This window comes from Oncorhynchus tshawytscha, unplaced genomic scaffold (assembly GCF_018296145.1).
Source record: "Oncorhynchus tshawytscha isolate Ot180627B unplaced genomic scaffold, Otsh_v2.0 Un_contig_2342_pilon_pilon, whole genome shotgun sequence".
Taxonomy (NCBI): Eukaryota; Metazoa; Chordata; class Actinopteri; order Salmoniformes; family Salmonidae; genus Oncorhynchus; species Oncorhynchus tshawytscha.
In genome coordinates, this window is record NW_024608366.1 from 9,579 (window position 1) to 31,635 (window position 22,057).

Consider the following 22,057-nt stretch of genomic DNA (forward strand, 5'->3'; position numbering starts at 1 on the left):
AATACTTTTTTGCCCCACTGTAATAACAGACTGTATAATACTGTATATATTTCCTTATTTTTGCAGCCTATTGGGTCCCCTACGGGCCTGGGTCCAGGGGCTTCAGCCCCAGTAAGCCCCTGCATTAATCCTGCCCTGAATGGATATGCTGTTGTGTTTTGATATACAAATTAAACTTGCGACAATCATTGATAACAGCTATGGTTTGAGAATGTGGACACTGTTAATGCAAAGGGTTGGTTTCAGTCCTGGTCATGGCCTGGTTTGTTAACGTTACAAATTTGAGACTGAGAGAAGACTATAGTGCTAAATAAACACTAAAAACTATAGTTAATAATAGCAGTTCATAAAGGGTTCATTCATCATACCAAACTTTATTGACACTTCTTGAGCAGTTTAACATAAACAGATATCAGGCATTGCATAATTGTGACTTCAGTGAATGTCATTACAAACAAATGGTTAACATCTACTCGTATTTTGCGACAGGATTTCCAGAAGCTTCTCTTATATTAATTAGCTTTAAAATATACTATGTACAAAAGTCTACAACATAGATCAAAACTCTGGGGTGAAGATGTTGAGGACTAGTGTGTGTCAGTGAGAGTGCGAGGGCCTGAAAGGGGCAGTTTATTTCCAGACTTTGACGATGCCGTCTCTGGACGAAGTGACGATGAAGCCCTGTGTGGTCTGGAAAGTGGCGATGTCAGTGATGATGTCATGGTGGCCCACGGGGAGGGACTCTGGGCCCCTGCGGGGTGCGTCCTCTGTGGCTCCACTCTTCTGTTTGCTGTGGATCTCCTGACAGGACAGGGAATGTAGGTCAATCTCTACCGGTCTTGTGGTTTCTTATTCATACATGTTTATAACACTGCAGATAAATTGCTCTCCCGGGGACAGAAATGATGTATTGAACACCTCATTGTAGGACCAGATGCTTAGAGCAGTGGTTCTTAACCTTGTTGGAGGTACTGAACCCCACCAGTTTCATATGCGCATTCACCGAACCCTACTTACTTGGAAAAATAAAATATACATAGGTATATATTTTACTGGTGCACAACATGAACCGTTTATCAACATCACTGTGTTCAAAGAACAAAATCATCAAAACATGATTTTCACACAAAAACCAAAACATAATAATGAATATTTACTGCAAATCAGTGTGACTTCTGCTGTTGCCTTTCAGAGACCAGTTCAGAAATGCGCGGCTTCACCTTGGCAAGTGCCTCTCATGTCTCATGATGTCATGTCTCTCATGTCTCATGATGTCATGTCTCTCATGTCATTTTCACAACAAAGTCTGTTCCTTTTCTTCGTTTTTATGTCCAGCAGCCTTGAAAAGGATTTGCTCGCAAAGATATGTTGTAACAAACGGTATGAAAACCTCCAGAGCTTTCTTAGCAATAACAGGGTACGTTACCATTTGTTGACACCAAAACGTTGAAAGCGTTGTTGTTCTGAAGAGTTGCTGTTGAACCTGGCTCTGCTGAATTTCAATCATTTCACCGAGGTATTCATCATTGACATCTGTTGTCTCAACACTAAACGTGAACGGCTGTCTCACCCATGCTGGATATGACTCTCTTGTAGGGAAGTATCCGTTGAGAGACTTTGCAAGCTCATCTAAGTGCGTGGCAATTGCTTGCTTCAGTTCCGCTGGTACAGAAATGTCTCCGATTCCAGATACATCTTCGATCTTACTTACACAGTCGTCCAGCAGGGGAAAGTTTGCGAAGTTATCGTTCTCTGTTCGTCGTTTCCATAACGGTAGCTTTTTTTGAAAAGCCTTCAGGTTTTCCTTCGCTTCGATGATGTTGGCTCCACCGCCCTGCATCTTTTGATTGAGATGATTGAGAGCTGCGAAGATATCAGCCATGTACGCTAAAATGAGAATGAACTCAGAATTTGCATGACAATGTTGGTGCTCTTGCAAAAACAGGGCTAATTCCACACGCACGGCAAAAACAAGATTCAGCACCTGTCCCCGGGATAACCACCGAACGTTAGAATGGTACAGAAGTACATCGAATTCAGAGCCCATTTCTTTACACAGCTCACTGAAGATGCGGTGCCTCAGAGCACTAGTTCGCACACAGTTCACGCATTCCACTACAATTTTTAATACTTCTGCCAGTTTGAGGCAAATTTTTTGTTGCCAACTCATGCCTGTGCAGAATACAATGCGTAACAATGATGCATCGGCTTTCACTAGCGCACCAAAACCAGACTTTCTTACCAGCATGACTGGAGCTCCGTCCGAACAAACTGCAGAAACCATATCCCATGAAAGATTGTTGTCTTTGAAGAAGTCATCCACAAGTTTCTTCACATCGCCTGCCTTAGTTGTTGTTGTAAGAGGCTTACAAAATAAAACATCTTCCTTTATCATGTCGTCTTTCACATAGCGCACGAATACAGCAAGCTGGCTTAGATTGGAAACATCTGTGGTCTCGTCGAGTTGAAGGCTGAATTTTGCCGGGCTTGAAATCAGATCTGCAACTACTTTGCTCATGTCCTCTATTCTGTCGCCGATGGTGTCATTTGAAAGAGGAATTTGGGATAACTTAACTTCAGCCTCTTTTCCCAGCATGATATTCGCCATCTTCAACACAGCTGGTTTTATGAGTGTTTCACCAATGGTGTGTGGTTTGCCCTGCTTTGCGATCAGGTAAGCAACTTCGTACGATGCTGTGAGGATCGGTTTGTTGATGGGTACAAAGCCGAGAACAGGCAGAGTAGCCTTTTCATCGAATTCAGCGAGCGTTGTGTTCTTGTATTTTCCATCTCCATGCAGCTTAAGGAAGTGTTCTTAGTTTTGCCGGTGCTAGACTAGAATTGCTCAACTTGGCATTGCAAATCATGCAGTTAGGACGCTGACTCCATCACGTTCCGTTATACATGTGAATCCATATTGTACATATTCCTCCGACCACTTTCTTTTTTTGCTCGACATCGTAAGTATGAAGGGATTAAAATATTACGAAAGAAATCACAAGACAGTCACAAGTCGACTACTGAGCGCACCAAATTCCCTGCAGCACAGATAGGCCAAGCGATGTAGCGTGATCACCTGCAGCCAATGATGGCCAAGCGGGGCGTGTCATTACGAATGATATTAGTCGAATGTGTGTCTTGACCTCCGCCGAACCCCTGAGACTGACTCACCGAACCCCTGGGGTTCGATCGAACCCAGGTTAAGAACCACTGGCTTAGAGGAATACACTGCCAGCGTCCTATCATGGCATACCTGTACAACCTCGGTGCCCTCGATGATCTTGCGGCTGTAGAGGACTGAGGGACAGTGCAGCGGTTCATTGGCTCCACCTGCCACGATGTAGGACCTCTCTGGGTAAGCCAAGTCCCAGAACCTGGTAATAACACAGAACACAGTATAGAAATAAGACTTGACTGACAAAACAAACAAGCTGACGCCATCAAACACCCTTCTTGGCTAAGCCAAATTGTCAAACACAAACTTAAATGTCATCCGGCAAACATACATGGTCAGAACTGGCTTAAATATATCAGAAGGATGGTTAGTCCAGTCGAGAGTATTGCAAACATACCTGATTCTCATGTCGGAGCCGGCTGTGAGGAGGAGGGGGTTCCCGTCTGCAGGGCTGCAGTAGATCCCATGGACACTGTGGGGGGACGGCAGCATCTCTGAGAGAGGGGGAGCAGAGCTGGCCCACAGCGTGAACTTCCTGTCCCCAGTCTCCATGTCCCACATGGATACCTCATTGTTGCCCTGGACCGCTACAAAACAGCAACAAAACACGCAAATAATAGTTTGATTTGCCCCTCAAAGAAAGGTTTTGTTAATAAAGATAATAAAATATGATGACATCGAGTCTCACCAGCAATGACGGAGGATTGGTAGAGCGGGTGCATGAGCAGCCGTCTGATTCGTGCTCGGGTAGGGTGGGAGTGGTTTGAGATGGGGAGCTGGAACCGCATGTCCCAGCATGCCATAGTGCCGTTGCTTGTACCTGTGTGTGGACGAATCAGAATAGGATTCAGTGGACTCCTGATAAGTGCCTGTCAGATAAGTCACAACTCTGTTTAAGTTTTCATTGCAGTTTTCAGATGAAATTCATTAAACATTTTCATACACACAACATGCACCACACATGACCCACATCCACCCACGTGCTCACACCAACACCCACGCACCCAGGCAGAGCCAGCACTGGTGCATGTCCACGGTGAAGGAGGTGATGAGGCCCAGGCGGAGGTCGTGGCGGAGGGTCCAGGCATTGGAGTTGGAGCGCAGGTCCCAGCCCACCAGGGAGCCGTTCACCGTGGCGTAGGCCAGCACAGACTGGGCTCCAGAATTAAAATGGTGGACGTCCACCACGCAGCCGTCATCCTTCTGGTCCAGGAACCTGAGAGGACAGTCGATATAACAGTAAAATGTGGAGTAACTCATTATTACATTGTGGCATCAAAATGATACTGCAGTATTTACTGCATGATAATGATAACTACATGATACTGCAGTATTTACTGCATGATAATGATAACTACATGATAGTGCAGTATTTACTGCATGATAATGATAACTACATGATACTGCAAGTCCATTGGTGGTGGATGAGGTGAGTTTCCCCCTACTATGTAAAGTTAATTTATTTTTCATTATTTTATTTCACCTTTATTTAACCAGGTAGGCTAGTTGAGAACAAGTTCTCATTTACAACTGCGACCTGGCCAAGATAAAGCATAGCAGTGCGACACAAACAACAAAACAGAGTTACACATGGAATTAACTAGGGTACAGTCAATAACACAATAAAAAAAAAGTCTATATACAGTGTGTGTAAATGGCGTGAGGAGGTATGCAAATAATTACAATTTAGCAGATTAACACTGGAGTGATAAATGAGCAGATGATGATGTTCAAGTAGAGATACTGGTGTGCAAAAGAGCAGAAAAGTAAATAAAAACAATATGGGGATGAGGTAGGTAGATTGGGTGGGCTATTTACAGATGGACTATGTACAGCTGCAGCAATCGGTTAGCTGCTCAGATGGCTGATGTTTAAAGTTAGTGAGGGAAATATAAGTCTCCAGCTTCAAAGTGCTTTGTGTACCTCGGTAGAAAAGCGTTATAGAAATCAAATCAAATTTTATTTGTCACATACACATGGTTAGCAGATGTTAATGCGAGTGTAGCGAAATGCTTGTGCTTCTAGTTCCGACAGTGCAGTAATAGCCAACAAGTAAACTAACAATTCCAAAACTACTGTCTTATACACAGTGTAAGGGGATAAAGAATATGTACATAAGGATATATGAATGAGTGATGGTACAGAGCAGCATAGGCAAGATACAGTAGCTGATATCGAGTACAGTATATACATATGAGATGAGTATGTAAACAAAGTGGCATAGTTAAAGTGGCTAGTGATACATGTATTACATAAGGATGCAGTCGATGATATAGAGTACAGTATATACGTATGCATATGAGATGAATAATGTAGGGTATGTAAACATTATATAAGGTAGCATTGTTTAAAGTGGCTAGTGATATATTTACATCATTTCCCATCAATTCCCATTATTAAAGTGGCTGGAGTTGAGTCAGTGTCAGTGTGTTGGCAGCAGCCACTCAATGTTAGTGGTGGCTGTTTAACAGTCTGATGGCCTTGAGATAGAAGCTGTTTTTCAGTCTCTCGGTCCCAGCTTTGATGCATCTGTACTGACCTCGCCTTCTGGATGATAGCGGGGTGAACAGGCAGTGGCTCGGGTGGTTGATGTCCTTGATGATCTTTATGGCCTTCCTGTAACATCGGGTGGTGTAGGTGTCCTGGAGGGCAGGTAGTTCCGGTGATGCCCCCGGTGATGCGTTGTGCAGACCTCACTACCCTCTGGAGAGCCTTACGGTTGAGGGCGGAGCAGTTGCCGTACCAGGCGGTGATACAGCCCGCCAGGATGCTCTCGATTGTGCATCTGTAGAAGTTTGTGAGTGCTTTTGGTGACAAGCCGAATTTCTTCAGCCTCCTGAGGTTGAAGAGGCGCTGCTGCGCCTTCTTCACGATGCTGTCTGTGTGAGTGGACCAATTCAGTTTGTCTGTGATGTGTATGCCGAGGAACTTAAAACTTGCTACCCTCTCCACTACTGTTCCATCGATGTGGATAGGGGGTGTTCCCTCTGCTGTTTCCTGAAGTCCACAATCATCTCCTTAGTTTTGTTGACGTTGAGTGTGAGGTTGTTTTCCTGACACCACACTCCGAGGGCCCTCACCTCCTCCCTGTAGGCCGTCTCGTCATTGTTGGTAATCAAGCCTACCACTGTTGTGTCGTCCGCAAACTTGATGATTGAGTTGGAGGCGTGCGTGGCCACGCAGTCGTGGGTGAAAAGGGAGTACAGGAGTGGGCTCAGAACGCACCCTTGTGGGGCCCCAGTGTTGAGGATCAGCGGGGAGGAGATGTTGTTGCCTACCCTCACCACCTGGGGGCGGCCCGTCAGGAAGTCCAGTACCCAATTGCACAGGGCGGGGTCTCGAGCTTGATGATGAGCTTGGAGGGTACTATGGTGTTGAATGCCGAGCTGTAGTCGATGAACAGCATTCTCACATAGGTATTCCTCTTGTCCAGATGGGTTAGGGCAGTGTGCAGTGTGGTTGAGATTGCATCGTCTGTGGACCTTTTTGGGCGGTAAGCAAATTGGAGTGGGTCTAGGGTGTCAGGTAGGGTGGAGGTGATATGGTCCTTGACTAGTCTCTCAAAGCACTTCATGATGACGGATGTGAGTGCTACGGGCGGTAGTCGTTTAGCTCAGTTACCTTAGCTTTCTTGGGAACAGGAACAATGGTGGCCCTCTTGAAGCATGTGGGAACAGCAGACTGGTATAGGGATTGATTGAATATGTCCGTAAACACACCGGCCAGCTGGTCTGCGCATGCTCTGAGGGCGCGGCTGGGGATGCCGTCTGGGCCTGCAGCCTTGCGAGGGTTAACACGTTTAAATGTCTTACTCACCTCGGCTGCAGTGAAGGAGAGACCGCATGTTTTCATTGCAGGCCGTGTCAGTGGCACTGTATTGTCCTCAAAGCGGGCAAAAAAGTTATTTAGTCTGCCTGGGAGCAAGACATCCTGGTCCGTGACTGGGCTGGATTTCTTCCTGTAGTCCGTGATTGACTGTAGACCCTGCCACATGCCTCTTGTGTCTGAGCCGTTAAATTGAGATTCTACTTTGTCTCTGTACTGACGCTTAGCTTGTTTAATAGCCTTGCGGAGGGAATAGCTGCACTGTTTGTATTCAGTCATGTCACCAGACACCTTGCCCTGATTAAAAGCAGTGGTTCGAGCTTTCAGTTTCACACGAATGCTGCCATCAATCCAAGGTTTCTAGTTAGGGAATGTTTTAATTGTTGCTATGGGAACGACATCTTCAACGCACGTTCTAATGAACTCGCACACCGAATCAGTGTATTCGTCAACGTTGTTGTCTGACGCAATACGAAACATCTCCCAGTCCACGTGATGGAAGCAGTCTTGGAGTGTGGAGTCAGCTTGGTCAGACCAGCGTTGAACAGACCTCAGCGTGGGAGCTTCTTGTTTTAGTTTCTGTCTGTAGGCAGGGATCAACAAAATGGAGTCGTGGTCAGCTTTTCCGAAAGGGGGGCGGGGCAGGGCCTTATATGCGTCGCGGAAGTTAGAGTAACAATGATCCAAGGTCTTTCCACCCCTGGTTGCGCAATCGATATGCTGATAAAATTTAGGGAGTCTTGTTTTCAGATTAGCCTTGTTAAAATCCCCAGCTACAATGAATGCAGCCTCCGGATAAATCGTTTCCAGTTTGCAGAGAGTTAAATAAAGTTCGTTCAGAGCCATCGATGTGTCTCCTTGGGGGATATATACGGCTGTGATTATAATCGAAGAGAATTCTCTTGGTAGATAATGCGGTCTACATTTGATTGTGAGGAATTCTAAATCAGGTGAACAGAAGGATTTGAGTTCCTGTATGTTTCTTTCATCACACCATGTCACGTTAGTCATAAGGCATACGCCCCGCCCCTCTTCTTACCAGAAAGATGTTTGTTTCTGTCGGCGCGATGCGTGGAGAAACTCGTTGGCTGCACCGCCTCGGATAGCGTCACTCCAGTGAGCCATGTTTCCGTGAAGCATAGAACGTTACAGTCTCTGATGTCCCTCTGGAATGCTACCCTTGCTCGGATTTCATCAACCTTGTTGTCAAGAGACTGGACATTGGCAAGAAGAATGCTAGGGAGTGGTGCACGGTGTGCCCGTCTCCGGAGTCTGACCAGAAGACCGTCTCGTTTCCCTCTTTTTCGGAGTCGTTTTTTTGGGTCGCTGCATGGAATCCACTCCGTTGTCCTGTTTGTAAGGCAGAACACAGGATCCGCGTCGCGAAAAACATATTCTTGATCGTACTGATGGTGAGTTGACGCTGATCTTATATTCAGTAGTTCTTCTCGACTGTATGTAATGAAACCTAAGATGACCTGGGGTACTAATGTAAGAAATAACACGTAAAAAAACAAAAAACTGCATAGTTTCCTAGGAACGCGAAGCGAGGCGGCCATCTCTGTCGGCGCCGGAAGCTCCAAAAGCCTGAGAGCAGCCTGCTAATCCAATAAATAATAATTATATCAACTACAGTAAATAAAACCAACTTTATGCTTGATCAACCCATGTTGGATAGTACATACCTGGTCTGAAAGGGGTTAACTTTGGGTGATTTGGGGGGCTTGTTGGCCTCGATGGCCAGGAGCTGGATGGAACCGTTGTCTGAGGCAGCAGCCAGGTAGTGTGACCCCTGACAGAAGGTCAACGTCTTCACGTGGCCCCCGATGCGGGAGTACGTCAGCACTGACCTGTAAGACAGCATCAAAACATTCACACAGGTTGGATTGAGGCCTGTTGTTCATTAGTTTTTCCATCAACGTTTTGGTCATTTATAGCAGACGCTCTTGTCCAGAGTGACGCCCTTATCCAGAGTGACGCCCTTATCCAAGTGCATTCCAAGGAAATCTAAGATGGTCAACACAAGTAGAGCACATCAGTGAAAAGGTGTCTGTTCCTCCTCCGATGAGCCTCTACAGACTCCCCATCCCGCATGCCGGAGCGTAATCATCGCCTGAAACTAATTAGCATAACGCAACAGACATAAATATCCCTAGAAAATATTGCTATTCATGAAAATCACAAATGAAATATATTGAGACACAGCTTAGCCTTTTGTTTATCACCCTGTCATCTCAGATTTTCAAAATATGCTTTACAGCCAAAGCTAGAGTTTATCGATAGCCTAGCATAGCATTTTGTCCAGCTAGCAGCAGGTAACATGGTCATGGAAATCAGAAAAGCAATCAATTTAAATTGTTTACCTTTGATGAGCTTCGGATGTTTTCACTCACGAGACTCCCAGGTAGAGAGCCAAAGTTCATTTTTTCCCAAAAGATTATTTTTGTAGGTGAAATAGCTCCGTTTGTTCTTCACGTTTGGCTGAGAAATCGCCCGGAAATTGCAGTCACGAAAACGGCGAAAAATATTCAAAATTAGCTCCATAATATCGACAGAAACATGGCAAACGTTGTTTAGAATCAATCCTCAAGGTGTTTTTCTAATATCTATTCGATAATATATCCGTCTGGACAATTATTTTTTCAGTAGGACCGATTGGAGTAATGGCTACCTCTGTATTTTACACGAGTCACCCTGGGAGTCATCAGGTGACCAGTTACGCAATGTAGCCGCCTACGGCTTTTCTTCAACATAAATGCGTAAAACTACGTCACAATGCTGTAGACACCTTGGGGAATACGTAGAAAGCGTAAGCTGGTTGATTGCACATTCACAGCTCAATAGGGACTCATTGGAACGCAGCGCTTTCAAAATATGGGGCACTTCCGGATTGGATTTTTCTCAGGCCTTCGCCTGCAACATTAGTTCTGTTATACTCACAGACAATATCTATACAGTTTTGGAAACGTTAGAGTGTTTTCTATCCAAAGCTGTCAATTATATGCATATTCTAGCATCTTGTCCTGAAAAAATATCCCGTTTAAAACGGGAACGTTTTTTTTCCAAAAATGAAAATACTGCCCTTAGAATCGCAACAGGTTTTAATACACTTCCATATACAGCCTTCAGAAAGTACTCACACCCCTTGACTTTTTTCACATTTTGTTGTGATACAGCCTGAATGAATTCTGAATGAAAAGCTGAAATGTCTTGAGTGATGAGTATTTCTGTCTGTAATAAATCCCTTTTGTGGGGAAAAACTAATTCCGATTGGCAGGACCTGTCTCCCCAATGGGTGGGCCTGGCTCCCAAGTAGGTGGACCTATGCCCTCCCAGGCCACTCATGGCTCCACCCCTTCCCAGTCATGTGAAATGCCATTCTGTACCATCACTCATTCATATATTTTTATGTACATATTCCTCATCCCTTTACACTTGTGTATATAAGATAGTTGTTGTGAAATTGTTAGGTTAGATTACTTGTTGGTTATTACTGCATTGTCGGGAACTAGAAGCACAAGCATTTCGCTACACTCACATTAACATCTGCTAACCATGTATATGTGAGAAATAAAATTAGATTTGATTTGAAATTGGCAGGAAATAATAATGAATGCTCATGAAATATACTATCATGTGCACATATCAGCACATGAATCTCTTAAGTGATCATATTTGATGTAAAATTACCTGAGAGGAACTAAAAATATCTGAAAAATGTGTTTATGTGGAGGCTAACCTTAACACCAAAGGTTTTTTGCAGCTTGACATTGTCCACTAGTGGGAACTTAAACATAACTGTCAACAAAATATCTAATTGGTTTAGAATAAAAAAAGTTAAGAACATAACAACCAGATTAATTAGTTGAAACATTAAATCATTAAATCTTCTGACCCACTAGAATTGTGATACAGTGAATTTTAAGTGAAATAATCTGACTGTAAACAATTGTTTGAAAAATTACTTGCGTCATGCACAAAGTAGATGTCCTAAACCACTTTGCAAAACTATAGTTTGGTTTCAGCGTAGCCTAGTGTTTTGAGCGTTGGACTAGTAACCGAAAGGTTGCAAGATCAAATCCCCGAGCTGACAAGGTACAAATCTGTCATTCTGCCCCTGAACAGGCAGCTAACCCACTGTTCCTAGGCCATCATTGAAAATAAGATTTTGTTCTTAACGGACTTGCCTGGTAAAATAAAAAAATAAATAAACAAACACACAAACCAATCTGGACCTACCATCTATACACACACACCAATCTGGAACTGCCATCACTCTACACATGCAGAGAAAGTCTCAAGATCCTTTGTAAGAACACTTCTAAAATACGACCCCTTCCACCATATGCTTCCACCCCAATGATGGTCTAACCCACCCCAATGATGGTCTAACCCACCCCAATGATAGTCTAACCCACCCCAATGATAGCCTAACCCACCCCAATGATGGCCTAACCCACCCCAATGATGGCCTAACCCACCCCAATGATGGCCTAACCCACCCCAATGATGGCCTAACCCACCCCAATGATGGTCTAACCCAACCCAATGATGATCTAACCCACCCCAATGATGATCTAAGTCTAACCCACCCCAATGATGGTCTAACCCACCCCAATGATGATCTAAGTCTAACCCACCCCAATGATGGTCTAACCCACCCCAATGATGGTCTAACCCTAACCCACCTCAATGATGGTCTAAGTCTAACCCACCCCAATGATGGTCTAACCCACCCCAATGATGGTCTAACCCACACAAATGATGGTCTAACCCACACAAATGATGGTCTAAGCCTAACTCACACAAATGATGGTCTAAGCCTAACTCACCCCAATGACGGTCTAAGTCTAACCCACCCCAATGATGGTCTAACCCACCCCAATGATGGTCTAACCCACCCCAATGATGGTGTAACCCACCCCAATGATGGTCTAATCCACCCCAATGATGGTCTAAGTCTAACCCACCCCAATGATGGTCTAACCCACCCCAATGATGGTCTAACCCACCCCAAATGATGGTCTAACCCACCCCAAATGATGGTCTAACCCCAAATGATGGTCTAACTCACCCCAAATGATGGTCTAACCCACCCCAAATGATAGTCTAAGCCTAACCCACCTCAATGATGGTCTAACCCACCCAAAATGATGGTCTAACCCACCTCAATGATGGTCTAACCCACCCAAAATGATGGTCTAACCCACCCAAAATGATGGTCTAACCCACCCCAAATGATGGTCTAACCCACCCCAAATGATGGTCTAACCCACCCCAAATGATGGTCTAACCCACCCCAAATGATGGTCTAACCCACCCCAAATGATGGTCTAACCCACCCCAAATGATGGTCTAACCCACCCCAAATGATGGTCTAACCCACCCCAAATGATGGTCTAACCCACCCCAAATGATGGTCTAACCCACCCCAATGATGGTCTAACCCACCCCAATGATGGTCTAACCCACCCCAAATGATAGTCTAAGCCTAACCCAGAGCCACTCCTTAAAGCTGTGATCTGCATAAGGTGAAGCAGCACCACTGGTGGCCGCAGACACGTTTGTTATTGTTTTTAAATGTGGCAGAGGAGCATCCTGCATCGTGGTGAACAAAAATCACAGTACATAATCTGCTGTTCTGTCGCACGTTCAATGATGTGCAAAATATGTTTGAAGTAACGTCTTTGTTGTTGTAATACTGCGAGCGGACGTGTCAGTTTCACCGCTACAGATTCCAGCTTTAGCTAAACTGGAGCTGGTTGGTTGTTGTTTACTACTTGGTTAACTGGTTGGTTGCTACTAGGTTAACTGGTTGGTTACTACTTGGTTAACTGGTTGGTTGCTACTAGGTTAACTGGTTGGTTGTTGTTTACTACTTGGTTAACTGGTTGGTTGCTACTAGGTTAACTGGTTGGTTGTTGTTTACTACTTGGTTAACTGGTTGGTTGCTACTAGGTTAACTGGTTGGTTGTTGTTTACTACTAGGTTAACTGGTTGGTTGCTACTAGGTTAACTGGTTGGTTGTTGTTTACTACTAGGTTAACTGGTTGGTTGCTACTAGGTTAACTGGTTGGTTGTTGTTTACTACTTGGTTAACTGGTTGGTTGCTACTAGGTTAACTGGTTGGTTGTTGTTTACTACTTGGTTAACTGGTTGATTGTTGGTTACCACTTGGTTACCACTTGGTTAACTGGTTGATTGTTGGTTACCACTTGGTTAACTGGTTGGTTATTGGTTACAACTTGGTTAACTGGTTGGTTGCTACTAGGTTAACTGGTTGGTTGTTGTTTACTACTTGGTTAACTGGTTGGTTATTGGTTATTACTTGGTTAACTGGTTGGTTGCTACTAGGTTAACTGGTTGGTTGTTGTTTACTACTCGGTTAACTGGTTGATTGTTGGTTACTACTTGGTTAACTGGTTGGTTATTGGTTACTATTTGGTTGGCGTACCTGGTGGTAGTGGTTTTGCCCTCCATCTTCTGGCTGTCCCAGACCTTGACGGTGCCGTCGTTGGAGGCCGTGGCGAAGATGGAGTGCTCGTCTGACACACGGATACGGTTGACAGCAGACTTGTGCTCATGGAGGTGGGCCACTAGAAGACCCTTAGGGTGCCACCCTGCAGAGCAAAACAACAACACAATGTGGATGTGGAGGGGCCCTGACTAACCCTACTGCTTGTTGACATTTCTGCTGTGCTTAGTCCAAATTGGCAAGAAACACACCTCTAGTGGTATATTCAATAATACAATGACCAAAAAAGAATACATTGTGGAGTCAATAGTTTGACTTTATTTTATTTTTACAGGGACATGGCACTACTTTATGGCACTACTTTACCTGGCGGAGGCGGACGACTCTCCCATTCAGCGCTCTCCATCATCTGCTTGGCCATGCGCTCTGCGCTGCACTGCTCTCTCTTCTGCTGCACCAGATGTTGAAGCTCCGCCTTGCACGTGTTGAGACGACGCTGATAGGTTGAGACTGCACCTGCAGACTGCCCCACAGGGACACCAAGGGAGCCTGTGGTCTTCCTGGTCTGAGTCCCCGCCCCTTCAGGCACCTGGTGGAGTACACAGAGATAGAAGGTAGACTACCAGACTGGACCAGGCTATAAAATAAATCAATTAGTATATCAATCAATAGATCATTCAACCCTCGTCCCCGCTTATTCTTAGCAGACATCATAGGTTAACCCCTTATGTACCGTGGGGAGCTGTGGTGCCGTAGCCGCTGACTCCTGAGAGCCAAACATGCTCTTCCACTCTTCATTCATGTTGGAGTCCTGTTTGGTGTGTTTCCGGGCTGAAGACAGAAAGAGAAATACAGAAAAAGCTAAGAAACACTAGTTAAGAAGCATTCAGCACTGGAGGTCAAAAGCTTGGGGACTGTTGGATTAAATAGCCATTCAGTTGAAGGGGGCTCCCTATTTTCAGCTATTCCAGTAAGCCATGGAGAAGGCACTACGGTTTCAAACATCTAATGAAAATACTAACGGGAGACGGCAGACATTAAAAGGAGTTGAAGGCCAATGCAGATACAACAGGTTTTAAGACCACCAGACTACGTGAAGCAGTTGGGAGCTGGGAGATATGCTAATCACAGGACATGTTATAGTGAGTAGTTAAATTAGTCACCAGCAGCAGTCCAACACTCCAAAAGGACAGTTCCATGCGATTGAAACATACCAGCTGCAACACACAGTTACTTTTAGCCCACGGTAAATTGTGTCAGACAAGCTACTAACAGTGCCTATGAAAAAACACTCCAAAACACCAAACAGGTTAGATGTTAATGTACTGTACCTGTTATCCTATGGCGTAGATACATAACACAATCTTTCAGTATGTCCTTGAATAAATACTTTCTATTGAATACCATGGAGTCTAGCCCTATATGGGATTTAACTGGTATAGTGTTACTTAAACAGACTAAGGACCTTTGATCCATTGTTTACACTACTGCCAGTGAGCACTTACGCCTTTTTAACAAAACGTGATTTGCCCTAGTGGGGAGTCTGCCTGGTATGTTAACAAAACTCAAGACCAGTCGGACATTTTATTTGACTACAGGGAAAAGAAGATGTTTGTGTGCTGCCGCAGGAATAGCCAAATAAAGGTTTGAACTGAACACTAACATGTACTGCTCTGTCGTGTGTAGACAGCCACAGAGGTAATGAGAAAATGTGAAAACTCTGCTTGTCCTGATGCAGTTTAACCCATCTAGTGAATTAAATGTAATGAGGCGATGTGGGTAATCTGGGGGAAATGATGTCTGTATGGGATTATTTGTTATGCACATCATTACAGGCTAAACCACACCAGCAATATACCAGATGCTGTGGCGATGAAGTCTGCAAACAGAAATTACAGGTCATTGATATCAAACATGGGGAAAATATAACAACTATAAATCAAGCTATCCAATCTTTTCAGTGTCTACACACAAGTGTTTTTTTTCTTCAATAATTGGGCAAAAGATCAGAATTGGGGTGTCTGTGTAAATGCAGCATTTGGGTTTGTGTACCCCTCTGCTATTACAGGGGTGTACTTTGACCACCAGGTGTCAGTGGCGTCCCTACCTCTCTTGTCCTCAGCCTCCTGTTTAGGTTTGACCAGGTCCACCTGGCGTCCCATGATACCCAGCGTGGCCAGGTCAATGACCCCGCTCTGGACTGCCTCCCCCAGGTGGCTCTGGTCTCCCATGTTGGCCTTGGCCTTGTTGGACTTGAGCATGAAGTCCTTCAGTGCTAGCAGCTTGTCCTCTTCAGCCTCCGTCATCCCCTAGAATAAACAATTATCCCCATCGTTGTGATCATCATCATCATAACAATAATGGTCAAACGTTGTGCATTATATGGAAACATTACATTTCCCATCCATGTAACGTTGAGACATCACCTCGCCCTCTGACCTGAGAGAGCAGTTTCTTAAGCAGCTGGGCAATGGCGGGGTCCTCCGGAATGGGGCATTCTGGGAGTGAGCCGCTGCGCTTCTTCTGCCGCAGCAGCAGGTGGCGGAAGAGGCTGGCGATGTCTTTGGAGCGCAGGGAGTAGTCGAAGATGGAGCGGCTCACTGGCTCCTTCAGCACACTCAGAAGTACTATCTCTTTATCAATCTGAGAGGAAACACAGCCTCATTTAACATAGCACAGTATCACAACATAACATAGCACAGTACACCATAACACAGCATAGTACAGTATACCATAACACAGCATAGCACAGTACACCATAACATAGCATAGTACAGTACACCATAACATAGCATAGTACAGTATACCATAACCCAGCATAGTACAGTACACCATAACATAGCATAGCACAGTACACCATAACATAGCATAGCACAGTATCACACCATAACATAACATAGCACAGTACACCATAACATAGCATAGTACAGTATACCATAACACAGCTTAGTACAGTACACCATAACATAGCACAGTACACCATAGCATAGTACAGTATACCATAACACAGCATAGTATAGTACACCTTATCATAGCACAGTACACCATAGCAAAGCACAGCACACCATAACAGTACAGTACACCATAACATAGCACAGTACACCATAACACAGCACAGTACACAATAACATAGTACAGTACACCATAACATAGGACAGTACACCATAGTATAGCACACCATAACATAGCATAGTACAGCACACCATAACATAGCACAGTACAACATAGCATAGTATACACTAACATAGTATAGCACACCATAACATAACATAGCATAGTACACCATAACATAGTACAGTACACCATATCATAGCACAGTACATCACACAATAATATAGCACAGTACATCACATAATAATATAGCACAGTTCACAATAACATAGCACAGTACAGCACACCATAGCATAGCACAGTACACCATAACATAGGACAGTATAACATAGCATAGTATACACTAACATAGCATACCATACCATAACATAGCACAGCACACCATAACATAGCACAGCAGACCATAACCTAGCATAGCACAGCATAACATAGCACAGCACACCATAACATAGCACAGCAGACCATAACCTAGCATAGCACAGCATAACATAGCGAAGCACAGCACACCATAACATAGCACAGTACAACACACCATAACATAGCACCTCATAACATAGCGAAGTACAGCACGCCATAGCCTAGCATAGTACACCATAACATAGCATAGCACAGTACAGCACACCATAACATAGCACAATACAGCCACCATAACCAAGCATAGCAAAGTACAGCACACCATAGAATAGCACCACATAACATCATTTAATAAGAGTCTGGGAGATTCTTTCAATGTGTTACACGTGAAGATGGTAAGTGAGCGTGTGTGGAGGTCTTACCTGTATGATGGGCTGGGTGATGAAGGGGTTGAGGTGAGGCATCAGTTTGCAGTAGACGTCTGCTATGTTGAGATGCTGGGCCACCACGGTGATGAAGCCCACCGCCCCGTAGCGGATCCACAGGTTGGGGTGGCACAGGAATGGGGCTTTCAAAATAAGGGGAAAAGTTCATTACAAAAAGTGCCTTTTATACATAGTAACAACATTATCCTTCTCCTGCCGTCTCTAAGCTCCTCTCTACCCAATCTCACCGATGTCACTGACAAACTCGTAGATGTGTGGTTTCTGCAGCAGGCCCAGCTGGCACATGCAGGTGAGAGAGTTGAGGGCCTTGTAGATGACAAACTCCTCTGCATCACTCAGACCCTGCTGCAGGAGGGGCTTCAGGATGGAAGAGCTCTGCCAGCCCACGTACGCCGCCACACCTGGAGGAAATGGAGAGATGGAAAGAGAGAGAGAGAGAGAGAGAGATGGAAAGAGATGGAACGAGAGAGAGAGAAGGAAAGAGATGGAAAGAGATGGAACGAGAGGGATAGAGGGAAAGAGAGGGAGAGAGCAAGAGAGATGGAAAGAGCAGGAGAGAGATGGAAAGGGAGGGAGAGAGATGGAAAGGGAGGGAGAGAGATGGAAAGAGAGGGAGAGAGATTGAAAGAGAGGGAGAGAGATTGAAAGAGAGGGAGAGAGATTGAAAGAGAGGGAGAGAGATTGAAAGAGGGAGAGAGCAAGAGAGATGGAAAGAGCAGGAGAGATGGAAAGGGAGGGAGAGAGATGGAAAGAGAGGGAGAGAGATGGAAAGAGAGGGAGAGAGATGGAAAGAGAGGGAGAGAGATTGAAAGAGAGGGAGAGAGAGAGAGATGGAAAGAGGGAGAGTAAAAGATCAAATTAAAAGACAGAGACCAAGAGGAAGTGGGGAGGAGGGGGAGGCAGGGAGAGAGTGGAAAGTGAAAGACGGGTCATTGAAGAGACAATACATTCTAGGATCTCTATATCTCGGAGACTTCCTGCATGTACACATCCAGCTTGTCCATTAGCATATTTGAGTGACTAAGTGTGGGCACCGTGTCAGTGACACAGTCCTGCCCCTTACCCACGATGCTGTCGAAGAAGGCTCCCCGGAGGTGCCAGTCATTCTTGTCGTTCAGGAAAGTGATCATGTGGGACAGGAGCACGTCGTTGGCCTTCTGCCGGCCGAAGAACACGCAGAGCCGCGTGATGCCATTCTCCATCAGAGACTGCTTGACGATGTTCTCCGAGTCGCTCAGTAACGTAACCACCTTCTGCTGCACCATCTCATGAAGCGCCTGCAGCTCTGTCAGGAGGAACAGGAAGTCAGAACAGAATAGAATTTTCCCAAGGGAGCGTTCGGTGGGGCATTCAGTATCCATGTTTCGGTGATAAACCTCTACCTCCGATCTGATATTTGAGAGAGAGGAGGCCTTAAAATTACCAGAGTCGTAGTTCTCGTTGGGGTGGAGGGTCTCCTCTGTGTCCTCCCCATTCAAGTCGTGCTCCATATTCAGGTTATTCTCCTGAACGAGCTCTAAAAAACGCAAAGCTGTCTCAGCCAGGTGGGCTATGTTCTCTGAGAAAAAGAGAGAGGTGAATGGATAGGCATTACAAACATAAATACTGTCAACCTTTGGACAATTAAGTGTGTAATCATATTTAGAGCGACCCGTGGTCATTGTCAGCCCAACTGACCTGCGTATGCCAGCCTGACGATGGTGGCGTCGTCCTGCGCAAGGTGGGCAATGCCTGGCAGGATGTACTCTGGGTAGATGTTGACATCGTTACGGGGAACCTCCTTCACCAGCGCCAGCACCTTGGCTAGGGTGCGTACGGCCTGGGCCCTAACCCGTGGCGCCAGGTCGCTGCAGAAGTGCAGCAGGTATGGCGTGATGCGGTCCAGCAGCGTCTCCACCCTGAGGCGGCCCGCCAGGTGCAGCACCAGCTCCAGAGCCGCCAGCTTGGAGTCGCACGAACGCAGCGTCTGGAGGCAGGAGGTGATGACAGACACCAGCACCACCAGACCCTGCTCCTCCTTGGTCGACACCACACTCGACTCCTGGTCCCCCTTCTCAGGCTTCTCCGTCGACCCACCTGACCCTCCCCCGCGGAGGTTATGGAGGATGTTATCCAGGTCCTTGCGGATGACCAGCACACGCTCGTCTGCCGACTGGAAGGTCTCCTTGGCAAACTGGGCCATGTAGGGCTGCAGAAAGGTATAGAAGATGTCTGGGAAGGCGTTACCTCTCTGCTGCTTCAGGTACTCCTCCGCAGTCAGACGCTTCTCCGGCTCCCGCTGCACCATCTGGGCCACCTAGGAGGCGAAAAGAGGGTTTTGGTGGTTACCAGGAGACAGCGGTACACTTAACAATTGGTGCTCAGGATGAATTTAGTATTTCACAAGAACATCTTCACGTGAAGATAAAACATATAGACTTACTAGTTCTCTGATGTAATGGTCTTCTATTTTCATGAGAACATGCTCTGTCTGGAAGTGTCCTTTGCGATACGCCAGAAGTTGGGAGAGATCAAACAGTGGTACTCCCTCTGTGAAGAGTTCTGCGATCACACAACCTAAAACATGAAATAACAGCCAGGGAAGGGGAATGTACATTAGATGTTTAAACACTCTCAATGTCGATCATACAACTACTCCATGGCATCCACTTATCTCTCTCTCTATTGCCCCTAAACAGAAAATATGTTTCAGCTATGAAAGTTACCTGCTGAGAAAATATCCATTGCCTGTTTGAGCTCTCCCCTGCTCCTCTGGCTGTTGCTGGTGAGGTCCACCAGAGGGGTATTCTGGTCGCTCTCTGTGGTGAACATACTCCCATCCACAAACCTCTCGGGGGCGATGTAACATGTCCTCCGTCGAGACGTGTCAAAGAAGTAATTAAAGTCAGCTGGGTTGTCCTCAGGCAGATAGGTGGGCTTGAAGCTAGCAAAGTCTGTGAGCAGCACCCAGTTCCAGCTGGTCACCATCACGTTTTCTGTCTTAATGTCACCGTGGCGCACGCCCGATTTGTGCGCCTGGTCTACGGCGGTGAGGATCTGGAAGGCTAGCCAGCGCTTCTCCACATTGTTGAGGAAGGGTCGCGTGCTGATGCGATCATACAAGTTGTCCCGGACATACTGGCGGAAGAGGATGGCTGCTTTCTCAGTGAGGGAGGCCTTCTGGAAGGGCAGGCAGTTCTGGCACGAGTGCAGTCTGATCTTTAGCTCCTCCAGCTCCTGCTTGTAGCTGGTGAGAGGTAGAGATGGGTCCTGGATGGCAAACACCTTCACCACCACCAGGCCTTCCCTGTGCTTGGCGCGGGCCACCTTAAAGAAGCGCGTGCTGCCCAGGCTCTTGTCGTACTCGTGATCATGGATGTCAGAGAAGTAGCTGTCGACAGATAGGATCTGGGCAGGAGCGATCCCTGCCAGCTGATTCCCCATGGTTCTGCTTCACTCTGACCAGGGACCTGGGTTGACATAGACATGAACAATCAAACACTTGCCAAAAATAAGAAAAACTAAAACAGATTCAATGATCGTAACAGTTTGTGAATGGCTCTCAGATCAGCCAATACAACCTAAATTAATTTCCCACCTATTGCATAATTAAGCAATAAGGCCCGAGGCGGTGTGGTATATGGCCAATATACCATTGCAAAGGGCTGTTCTTATGCAAGACGCAAAGCAGAGTGCCTGGATACAGCCCTTAGCTGTGGTATGTTGGTCATATTCCACAAACACCCAAAGTGTCTTATTGCTATTATAAAATACTTACAAACATAATTAGAACAGTAAAAATAAATGTTTTGTAATATCCGTGGTATATGGTCTCTCATACACACGGCTGAATGCTGTTTTAGCCAATCAACCTCCAGTATCCAAACTACCCGGCTCAAAATAAACAATACACCTAGCCGGAAACCCTTCCCATACAATAAAAATGGATTTGCTACACAGTTACAGAGAGCAACCACAAAGGTGGGCTATCAAATCCAATTTTATTTGTCACATACCCGCAATAACATTGCAAAACATGTGTATGTATAACAACAACAGCGGTATGTATGAATGTAAATAGCACAGCTAGGTAAATAATAACTGTGGTTACAGTACTGGCTACAAATTGATATCTAGTTATCTAGTTAAGTGCTACTTACTCTGCCATGAAAATGGGATCAAATGCATTGCCTCATCATGTAAGGACGGTACACTGTGATGATGACAGTGCAATAACATGCGCATGAATGTCAGTCAACTAAACAAAGAAAAAAAATGCATAAAAACCGAATAGTACATACAGTTTGATATACTTACAATACAAATGGAACACAGAATGCACGTGACGTTGATGAAATTACAGTGCAGGGTATTGTTTACCAGATGGTTGAGATGCGGTGTAGTGCTGTTTGGCTTCGTATCTGGTTAGCATCTAGCTAACTTCATCGGTTCTAATATGTCATCCCCATGCATTTTGCTAAGACGACTCAATTTGAAAAAATATATAAATTGAGCCTCGAGATTTAGCTTATTCCGTGGGTTCAGCTGACAGTTGAAGGAAAGTAGCATTTCCTGTAAAATCCAATAAGATTAAAAAAATATAATATCCCTCCGCAGGATGCATAGACACGTAAACAAGCGTCACTTCCGGTTCTAGATTTCACTTTCAAAACACAAACTAGATGCGAAAGC

General features: G+C 45.4%; 1 protein-coding gene across 2 annotated transcripts; it reads right to left on the reverse strand.

The window, feature by feature from the left end:
* Window positions 1–354: 354 nt before the first annotated feature.
* pik3r4 (phosphoinositide-3-kinase, regulatory subunit 4) lies at window positions 355–21,956 on the reverse strand. Of its 2 annotated transcripts, XM_042313077.1 has the most exons (20): window positions 21,683–21,956; window positions 20,092–20,835; window positions 19,809–19,942; window positions 19,064–19,682; window positions 18,810–18,944; window positions 18,450–18,671; window positions 17,614–17,787; window positions 17,363–17,508; window positions 15,915–16,118; window positions 15,583–15,784; window positions 15,334–15,354; window positions 14,209–14,306; window positions 13,842–14,064; window positions 13,455–13,620; window positions 8,686–8,850; window positions 4,180–4,391; window positions 3,864–3,995; window positions 3,573–3,762; window positions 3,254–3,374; window positions 355–801 (listed from the first exon to the last, which is right to left on the reverse strand). In XM_042313077.1, the coding sequence occupies exons 2-20, from the start codon at window positions 20,807–20,809 to the stop codon at window positions 631–633; spliced, it is 4,053 nt and encodes a 1,350-aa protein (XP_042169011.1). In that variant the 5' UTR covers window positions 20,810–20,835; window positions 21,683–21,956; the 3' UTR covers window positions 355–630. The 2 variants fall into 2 exon arrangements, with proteins under 2 accessions (XP_042169011.1, XP_042169012.1); XM_042313078.1 differs by lacking the exon at window positions 15,334–15,354 and having other exon boundaries at window positions 21,683–21,955.
* Window positions 21,957–22,057: the final 101 nt, after the last annotated feature.

What these genes read in the sequence shown, in the direction of transcription:
- pik3r4 (XM_042313077.1), bottom strand. Translation starts at nt 20,809, where the DNA reads ATGGGGAATCAGCTGGCAGGGATCGCTCCTGCCCAGATCCTATCTGTC. An exon ending in AATGGATATTTTCTCAGCAG is followed by an intron (nt 19,943 to 20,091) that starts GTAACTTTCATA and finishes TTCATGTTTTAG; the next exon opens with GTTGTGTGATCGCAGAACTC. An exon ending in CTTCATCGCCACAGCATCTG is followed by an intron (nt 14,307 to 15,333) that starts GTATATTGCTGG and finishes TTCTGTCTTCAG; the next exon opens with CCCGGAAACACACCAAACAG.